The following is a 9,753-nucleotide window of genomic DNA, read 5'->3' on the forward strand; positions in this document are numbered from 1 at the left end:
CGTACAGGGAGGTTGTGCAATGCATATCAACTGAAACATGTGGTGCTGGCTGCCTTGAAAAGAGAATATTGTTATGAGCCTGTGGTCTGGCTTTCATTTTAAACAGCTTCCCATATGGGAGGAAAAAAAAATAGAGCATTCTTTGAGGCCCAATCCTGCTGCATGGCAACTGGTGGAAAGCACTGATTTGTGGCAGGAGCAGGATTGGGACCCAACCCCACCGCTGTCCCTGACTGCGATCTCCCTTTCTGTTCTCTGCTTGCCAGAATTTCCTCATCTACATGTTGTTCTTGCTGGTGATCCTGCTCACTAACTATGGAGATGCCTCCCGCAACAGCAGGACCTTCCTTTTGCAGAGCTCCATCAAGCAGCAGTTGGGCAGCAACGAATTCCTCCGAATCAAGAGGTAACCACAAAGGACCTGGGGATGGGGAGGGACAAGATKTTGCTTTAAGTCAGATAAGCTGTGCAGGGCTGCAGCAAGGAGTCAGTGAGCAGGCTCACTTCCTTCAGCCGTTAATTGGGCACAGCAAGGCAGAAATGTCTGTTCTGGGTGGAATTGGCTGTTGGGATGGTGCTCTACAGTCACTTGCAGGAGAGAGGTCCTGAGCTCTGTGGAGAGCACTGACACCTCTGTGGAGCTGGAGCGCTCACAAACAGCACTAGGGCACTGCATGGCAGCAAGCAGGTCCCTTCCTTTCCCTGTGGCTCAGCTTCTCCCCTGGAAAAGAGAAGGACTTGTAGGGATTGAGAGCTTTAATTCCTTTGCATTTTTAAGCCCTTCTCAGTGGGAAGGGACTTTGTGAATTACAGATGTTTATCTTTCTGTATCTGGTCAAAAGGATGCAAGTTTGTTCTATTTGCAAAATCTACAGCTTTAAATAAGATTTAGCCGTATACAGGATCATGAAAATGGTTGCAGTTAACATTAGTGAGGTGACAGCTGGGAACCACCTGGGGCACCAAATCAGCTGAAAAGATGCAAAAATAACATCTCATATAAATACAAAGCCCTTTCCTTCCTTTCTCTGCACATACGGTTTAACTAGATTAAAATTTCCCAGTTGAGTTTCCACATTGCTGTAAACTCCAGCCGTTCAGAATGATATCAGAATGGCTGCCTGGAATTAATTGTGTCTTTGCACCCGTCTCACTACAGACCTCTTGATTGTTCTGTGCAAATAAAATTTGGCTTGTCCATGCCACACACTCGTAGAAATTTTGATTCACAACACGAATCAGGAATGATTCCACTGAACTCAATGGAATTACTAGCATGACAGTGGTGTAAAAAGGAAGAGTAGAATCTGGTTCTAAAAATAATCTCCTTTCCATTGCACTGCTGCAGACCTGCTGGTCTGATCCCTCATCCAGTTCCCACCTCCTCCATCCCACATGCTTTTTGCAGTGTGAGGCACTGGTCCTGAAAGGAAAGCTAGCTCGGATGCCAGGGAACAGCACTTCATTGACAGCTCCTTTGCACTGCCTAGGACTGGTCAGCAAGGACCAGGCTCAGAGCTGTTTCAAAGCTCATTTTTGAGTTCAAAGGCTCAAAGATACTTTGGGGGCATCTTGTTTCTTCAGAGGAACTTGTCAGGAGAAAACATGGTGCAATCAGTTTGACCTCTCAGGGAGCCTGGGCTGAGGGGGGCTGAGCTGAGCAATCCTCCTCTCCTCATGGCTGCGTGCTGCCTGCCAAAGAGGCAATGGGATCAGGCACCTGCTCAGTCTCTCCCAGGTCTGTAGGATTTCACTGGAGGTTCAGCATGGTGTTGAGTGGATTCAGTCTCCTCTAGTTCTTGCATGTCTAATAACCATTTTCCTGACACCCCTACCTCAGCACAGCTGGTAGAGTATGGATGGAAGTACTGCCTCTGCCTGCTGGCCAAACACCTGGGAGGAGAGGAGCCCAGGTTACCAGTCCAAAACCCAGTTCCTTCATCCAAGAGGAAATACAAATGTTCAGATCATGCAGAGACTGCCTCTAGCAGAGCTGCCCCAGCAGCTTTGCCTCTCGTCTTTCTCTTGTTGCAGGTCAGATCAGTTCTGGGTCTGGATGTCACAGGTGTTCCTCCCTTTTCTCTACAACAACCAGTCGGGTCAGGAGAGCTACAGTACCACACTGGGGGCAGCCCGGCTGCGCCAGCTCCGGCTGCGAGAAGGTAGGTTGGCAATGGCCCAGGGCTCTGCTGTCGTGTGGCAGGTGATGACGCTTCCTGGAGGGATGAAATGGCCAGATCTGGATGCAGCGAGGGGTCTGAACGAAGCACAGCAGATGTTACAGAAGCACCTTTTTTTCCTCTGTGGCGTCTATATTAATGTACCTCTGGTTCTGCTGGCTCCAGAGATGAGACAAACCAGGGCAGTCGGTCATGAGGATGGAGGGGATTTGCACTGATGAAGATGGTTTGGCTTGACTTCTGGAGGTGTGACTGAGGATGTGGAGGGGGGCTTGGGAAAAGGGAGATTAGTGTGAAAGCTCGGATTTGTACTGGCTGCTTTGGGCTCCCTTTAAGATGACAATGTTGGTCTCATTTCAGCTGAGTGCCATCACACCGCTCAGGACCTGCTCCGCGGGATGGGCACAGCTGCCGGGAGGAACTGCACTGACTCGCGCAGCTTTTCTACCGCTGATTACGCAGCTGGCTGGGAAAGGGCGGCTGGGAATTTGACGGCTGCATGGTCCTACTCGCCCCCTGACCTCACAGGGTAAGAGGCTGCCAGCCTTCACCTGCACTTTCTGCTCCCTGTGCCAAAGGCATTGTGTCTTTTCAGCTGATTTGGTGCCCCAGGTGGTTCCCAGCTGTCACCTCGCTAATGTTAACTGCAGCCCCTGAGCCCAGCAAAGAGTAAATAAATAGAGTGGCCAAAGGCCTTCCCTGAACACGTCCACGCTGACCTCTGTGCTGGCAGTTTGAATGGTGGGAGTCGCATAGTTCCCACTCACTCTAACTTCACTGGAGATGCACGTGTCACCATGAGTTGTCTGAGCAGCAGCATGGTGCCGTTCTCAGGGGTCCGGGGCAGACAGTGCAACCCTGCAACTTTAAGGGCAGAAACAAGCTGCAGCACAAGGTAACTGAGCCACCCTGTAGAGACCAAAGGGCAGCAGTAGCTCAGTTTTCCGTCAAAGTAGGTTACAGGTTTTGAGCGTTATCAGCACACTGAAAAATTAATCACATTTAATTTCTGCTCTGATTTATTCCTGGGCACTTGTTCATTGAAGTCTGGGGCACCACAGGGCCAGGGGCTGTTCTGAGGTTGGGAACACCAACGTGGATTGATGGACATCTGTAGCTTGTCCAGTGAAACAAATAACGAGGAAGCTGGTGCCCTCAGATAGCTCAGGATGGACAGCGTAGGCATCAGGGTGAAACAAGGCAGATGTTACGGAGGCACCTTTTTTCCTTCTGTGGCATATATATTAATGAACCTCTGGTTCTGCTGGCTCCAGAGATGAGGCAAACCAGGGCAGTCGGTCATGAGGATGGAGGGGATTTGCACTGATGAAGATGGTTTGGCTTGACTTCTGGAGGTGTGACTGAGGATGTGGAGGGGGGCTTGGGAAGAAGGGAGACAGTGTGCACACCCACTCCCAGTCTGCCACACAGTGGTTTCTCCCAGGCGGTCCTGCTCTATCCTTCATCTTCAGCACTAACCCTCTGGCTCCTCTTCCTCTGCAGAGTCTGGTACTGGGGTTACATCTCTTTCTATGATAGCGGTGGTTATGTCCAGGAACTGGGGGCTTCACTAGAGGAAAGCAGGGCTCAGCTGAGTTTCCTTCAGCAGCACACCTGGATCGACAACATGTAAGTGTGGCAGGGGCAAAGGAGATGTTCTTCTGTCACCCACATTTTAAATGGGCACTACTGGGGTGTTATAGCGGGAAGAGGATCTGCAATCCTACAAAACAGCAGCACCAAACCCAGGGCTGATGTTGTCCCAGTACCCTGAGCCTTTCTTCTCCCCTCCACAGGAGCCGGGCAGTCTTTGTGGAGCTGATGCAGTATAACCCCAGTGTGGACCTGCATGCTGCCATCACGCTGCGGCTGGAGTTCCTGGGGGCAGGCCAAGCCGTGACTGCTGTCACCATTAGCCCCTTCCCGCTGCTGCGGCTCAGCGGGGGCGTCACACTGCAGCTCCTCATGATGGTCAGTGCGGCACTTCCTCTTTCCACTCCTGTTCTCCCTCGGTCACTGCACAGGGTGCTTCAGGGGCCTGGTGCATGGGCTCCTGGCAGCGCAGCATAGGTCACCTCAGACTAAAGCTCCCCTGCCTGAGGCCACTTGTCCCCATGGCTGTCATCACTCTGCTTCCAGGCCTGGCCTGTGCACAGTAAACATCCTTGCCACCACTGCAGAGAAGGAGGTTCCCCTTGTTAGGGAGCATTTGCTGGTTCTGTCTCAGTCCTTCTGCTTCATTCCTGTCACTGTGGAAACTTGAGGCCTTTGTTTTTCTGTTCCCAGTAAGGACATGAGCCAGCCGAGACCTCTGCATACTTGGAGACCCCAGCTGGCTGAAGGTTAGGTGTAGGCAGATCCTGCCCTGCCCTTCCCACCTGGGCGCTCCCTGCACTGGCCCCAGTACAGGGAGTTTCACTGCTGGGGCAGGAGAAAGTGGGGCGCTGGCTGGGCTAGAGGAAGGCCTGGAGAAATTCGGGGCAGTGGGCCCAGGCTGTAGGGCAGCAGAACCCGGACACTGGGCTCTGGCTGTCCTGGGGTGCTGTGGGCTCCTTCGGTGCAGCACAGCAGTCAAGCACTGTCCTGTCCTTCCCTGGCAAACTTTCCGCTCCTCCCCCAGGTCTTCCTCATGATGTTTGTGGTCTACTTCGTGGTGTCCGAGTCGCTGTCCATCAAGAAGGAAGGCAGGGCCTACTTCACCCTGTGGGGCAACTACGGCCAGTGGGTCTTCATCCTCCTTACCACCTGCACTGTGGTGGTGCACCTCAGCCAAGCCACCCTCGCCGACCAGCAGTGGCTCAAGTACCTCAACAACCGCAAGGGTTTCACTAACTTCTACCAGGTGGCCTTTCTCAACACAGTCTTCAGCACCTTGGCTGCCTCCCTCCTCTTCCTCCTGACTGTGCAGGTATGGAGAGGGCTGGATGGGAGCGCCACATGGGCAAGGTGTGAGCTTGGCGCATCTGCGCCAGGTCTCCTTCCCTGCACGATCCCAGAGTAAGGGTAGCAAAGGATCCTGAAGTAAAATCAAGTGTAGGACCATGGCCCTGCCATGCCAGGCACTGATAAAGTKCAAAGGAGCTGCTCCCCCCTCCAGATCCTATAGCAAGACAGAGGTGACGGGCAGTGATGCCAGAAGCACACGGCAGCAGCAGACGTTCCTGTCCAGGGCAGAAGTGCTGAACCTTTCAGATATCCAGGCGCTCCTGAGCCACGCACCCGCCTGCAGCTCTGCTGCAACAGTTAATCGCTAAAGCCTCTCTCAGCCCTCAGTTCCCTGCACGCTGCGGAAGGGGAGGGGAGTTCAGCCTAATGTGGCTGATGGACGCTTTATTCAAAGAGCCCCTTGATGAGAGCTTCCTCTGCTCTGCCAGAGTTTCTCAGTTTTGTAGACATTTTAGGGAGATCCTYAAGACCCTTAAGAAAAATGTGTCAAAGGAGGGGAGAGATGGAGGATCAGGTTTTAAAGGCAGGAGGAAGACGTGCRTCTGCTGCTACGTGGGTTGACAGCAAATGTTGACTGTAGCTGCTTTAAARGAATCCAAGGGGCCCAGGCACTGGACACGTGTTAAATAGAAATATGTAACATGGCAGGGTTACAAGCGCTAGAGTTCGGCTGTAATGTGGGTGATTCTCAGAGGCGCTCTGGGCGAGCGCAGGACGGGCAGGGAGGCAACCCCAGACGCGCAGTTTGCTGGGCGGCAGTGAAGCAGTTAAGAGGCGAGCGCTGAGGTGTGCATGGGGGCTCGTGTGGGTCAGTTTGACAGGGCTCTTGTATCACCTCCACCCACGGCTCACGGGGAAGGGGCAGACTCAGCCRCCGTCAGCGTGACGGCTGTTGCGGTGAGGCGCACAATGGGAGCCCTTGTTCTGAAGTTTGCTCTGTTTATTGTAACGGTGTTATGACCCCCCCCCCCCCCCAGATGGGGGCTGTTCTAGGCAGTGCGGATACTGTAATGTCTGGGGGCCAGAGGCAGCGCAAGAATACTGGGGCCTCCCCATTAATCACACTGGACACCCATGTGTCCTGAGCCCGTGGACTCGGTGTCCGTGCAGGACTTGCCTGCCTTCCCGTTGCAAGTCTGCAAATGCAGCCCAAGAGCAGGCAGCACTGTAATGTCTGCTCCCCTGCCAGGGCAGGGACAGCACGGAGGAGGCTCTGCAGTAACRCGCCGTGTTGGAAGGATCTTGCAGCAGCCTCTGCAGCTGGGCCTCTGATCCCCGTTGTAACACCATCCTCTCTTGGTCCTAGGCTGCCCAGCAGCTGCGTTTTGTCAGGCAGTGGTCCGTGTTTGGGAAAACCATTCAGAAGTCCATGAAGGAGCTGACTGCCGCAGGGCTTGCGTTCACTGTCCTCATCCTGGCGTATGCACAGCTTGGCTTCCTGGTAACTACCGATGCCTCTGGCATTCTCTGTCTCACCTTACAGGGTGGCTGGTTGTGAGCAAGGACTGTCCAGGGTTGCATGTTATCCCCTTCCTCCCTCACCATGATATTTCTGTGAGCAAAGCCCAACAGGCCCTTTTGGCATTTGCAAATCCCAGCCTGCACAGAGCTCTTAGGGGTGGGTTTGTCTACAACAGATGAGGCTGCTTCGGCCAGGGGCTGTGTCTGTGACATGTCCCTGTCCTGGCTGATCAGTGGGCAGCTCCTCAGGGCTCATGCTTTGAAAATGGGGTGGTGGGTACTGGGGGGGCAGGGGGACACTTTGCCACTGACTGATCCATTTTCATAACATCTCTCACATCCCCTTTGCAGCTTTTCTCCTCCTCCTCGGAGTCCTTCCGCAGTATTGGCAGCAGCCTCCTGCTGCTCTTTGCCATGGTGCGGGGCAGCGTGAACCTCTGCCCCAGCCTGCCCGAGTCTTCTGGGCTGTACTACCTGTTCTGCACTAGCTATATTGTCCTGGAGGTGTGGATCATGCTGAGGCTCTTCACTGTGGTGCTTATCTACAGCTATCGGGAAATGCACTTTGAGCTGTACCGACCAGCCTTTGAGCCCCAGGACTATGAGATGGTGGAGCTCTTTGTGCGCAGGCTGAAAATGTGGATGGGCTTTAGCAAAGCCAAGGAGGTAAGTGCAGCCCTGGGAGACTCCAAGGGGAAGGGGCTCAGCAGCAGGTGACAGGCTGCAGACTTTTGCCGAGAAGCAGCATCCACCATCCTTGGACTTCCTTTGCTTCTGGCTGCTTCTCACTGCTATTTGCAGGCAGGTCAATGCTAGCCCCTCTGGCAGGCGAGGGATGGAGCAGTGGCAGTTCCTCAAGGCCCAAGGGATGGGTTAGTGATGCGGCATTACAGGGGCATTTGCTGCCAGTTCTCAGTCCCACCGTTGCATGTGTGGTTGGTTGGCTTGTTTGTTTTTTTCTTTGGGGATCCATCCCCAGGTCCATGCTGTGGACTGGCCCACCAGAAACAACTGGTAGTGGCACCGTGGCTGTTTGGAGAGGGTGCGCAGTGCCTGCCACAGCAGAGCGCTCCCAGTGCCAGCTCCAGAAATAACCTTGTTCCCTGCCCCCTCTTCTCTTCCAGTTCCGCCACAAGGTGAGGTTTGAAGGGATGGAGCCCCTGCCATCCCGAGACTCCAGCGACTCCAAGTCCTTTCGGGGCCCCACTCCCAGCGCTGCCTCTGACAGCTCCAGGGCCTCCACCTCCTCCAGCCAGCTGGATGGGCTCAGCCTTGTGCTGAGCACCCGGGACAGCCTGGAAGTGGATGCCGACATCCAGCGGCTCCTTTCCCTCTTTGAGATGCTGCTAGCCCAGTTTGACCGGGTCAATCAGGTGACAGAGGACGTGTATCGCATCGAGCACCAGCTGGAGGGCTCTCAGAGCCGCCGCTCCAGGAAAAGGTCCACCCAGACGACGGAGGACGTCCTGAGCAGGTACTGCCTGGGCAGCACAGAGCAGGGGCCCATGCCCGAGACCTCTTCCGACACGGACCTGCAGCCCCCGCGGGACTCCTTGCTGTCCCCCCACTCTCCGGCCCCCCTGCCAGGCAGCAGGGGCTCTGTGCCCAGCCGGCTCCTTCGAGCAAGCAGGGGCATTAGCGTGGCTTCTTCTGTGCTCTCCCCACACAAAACGTATGCCTCTCTGGTACCTGCAGTAAAAAAGAAACGGACCCTCCGGGCCAAGAATAGGGTCCACCCCACTGTCAAATAACAGGAGCCATGCTGGGCGTCACGGGGAGGAACGCCCCTTGGAGGGCAGAGGGCCTTGGAAGGGGTTTGCCAAGGGCAGGCTGTGCCTGTGAGCCGGAGCTGGAGCCCCAGGCGGCCACCACGTTGGAAGGCTCGTGCCGTGGCTGCTGCGCCCGTCAGGGCGCGTGTGGCTGCTTGGCTGGACCATGGCCGGCACAGAACCTCGACCCCCCGTGCTCCTGACCGCACAGGTCGTTTGTGCTGACTTCCTTCCTGCTGGTTCCCAGCAATTAAGGGTTCATTGGAGAAGGCTCAGCCTCCCCTCCCGGACAGCTGGGGAGGTGACAGGGTCACGCTGGAATCACAGTCAGCAGAGGCAGCGTGCAAAAAATACCTGTTACAGTAGGGCAGCATTAAAAAGATGTTAAATGGCCCCAACGGCAAACAGACGGCGCAAGGCAACTGTCACAGGGCCACCGTCCTGGGGCTGGCGCAGAGCGAGCGGCACAAGGCTCCCCTCCGCTGCCCGCTGGCTGTGCCGCTGGGCGTGCAGAGGAGAACCCCAGGCCTTCARGGTTTGAACTGTCTTGGATTTTGCTGACCAGACACACTGTGGAGGAAAGCTACAGGTTTCAAGAAGTTATTTAACCGCCTTTTTTTTTTTTTTTTTAAGCATAAATATATATATAGATATAGCTAAATGGTATCTACACCCAATCAGTTAATTTCCAGTATTGGCTTTTATCCTCCGGAAATTGGTACTATTATTTGTATTTAAAGAAATCCAATATTTAAAACAAATGACATTGCAAGCTGCAGCAAGCTGCTGGCCTTGCTACCCAGCCAGGCTTGGAGAGGACAACTAGCAACAGTTCAACCTGAAGGGTGCGGAGACTTCAGGGGATGCTTTCAGGCCCTCTCTGAGACGGGGGTTGCCGACGTGCTGGCTTCACGGCGGCCCCCCCCACCCCGCTCCCTGCCAGCGCTGGCCCGCRCGCGGCGGGCCCCCTGGGTGAGCATGCTGTTGGCTGCTTAGCTTTTCTAATCCAAGGAATGTATTGACGTAAGTATATGTATTTTTTTGGTTTACTTGTTCATATGTACTGCCCAGCACTTTAAACAATGCTTTCCTCAGCTAACAATGACACATGCGATCTAACAAGAACGGGATAATATATCACAAAAGCAGTATTTTTTTTTTTTTTTTTTAAATCATAAACGGAAATGAGCAGGAGATGAGAAAGTGAACGCAGCCCTGCCACGGGAGCCCGTGCCATCAGCCCCGAAAGCACAGCTGCGTGTGAAAGGAGGGGTGGAGGGACGCCTACCAACGCGCTTGTCCGGGTCGGAAAGGGGCAAACGCTCCTCATGGCCCTGTGGTCCCCACACGCCCCGGCAGTACGTTGGGCTACAGCTGGCCTGTGCTCACAGTGCCGC

General features: G+C 54.5%; 1 protein-coding gene across 1 annotated transcript in view; it reads left to right on the plus strand.

Moving 5' to 3' along the window:
* PKD1 (polycystin 1, transient receptor potential channel interacting) overlaps positions 1–8,974 on the plus strand; it is a 72,183-nt gene extending 63,209 nt beyond the window's left edge. The window contains exons 38-46 of the mRNA XM_026084717.1: positions 267–406; positions 2,035–2,162; positions 2,541–2,709; positions 3,684–3,809; positions 3,977–4,151; positions 4,801–5,088; positions 6,433–6,567; positions 6,939–7,253; positions 7,712–8,974. Of these exons, the coding sequence (XP_025940502.1) occupies positions 267–406; positions 2,035–2,162; positions 2,541–2,709; positions 3,684–3,809; positions 3,977–4,151; positions 4,801–5,088; positions 6,433–6,567; positions 6,939–7,253; positions 7,712–8,338 (2,103 nt within the window). The 3' untranslated portion in view covers positions 8,339–8,974. The remainder of the gene's footprint in view (positions 1–266; positions 407–2,034; positions 2,163–2,540; positions 2,710–3,683; positions 3,810–3,976; positions 4,152–4,800; positions 5,089–6,432; positions 6,568–6,938; positions 7,254–7,711) is intronic.
* Positions 8,975–9,753: the final 779 nt, after the last annotated feature.

This window comes from Apteryx rowi, unplaced genomic scaffold, assembly GCF_003343035.1.
Source record: "Apteryx rowi isolate R43461 unplaced genomic scaffold, aptRow1 scaffold_119, whole genome shotgun sequence".
Taxonomy (NCBI): domain Eukaryota; kingdom Metazoa; phylum Chordata; class Aves; order Apterygiformes; family Apterygidae; genus Apteryx; species Apteryx rowi.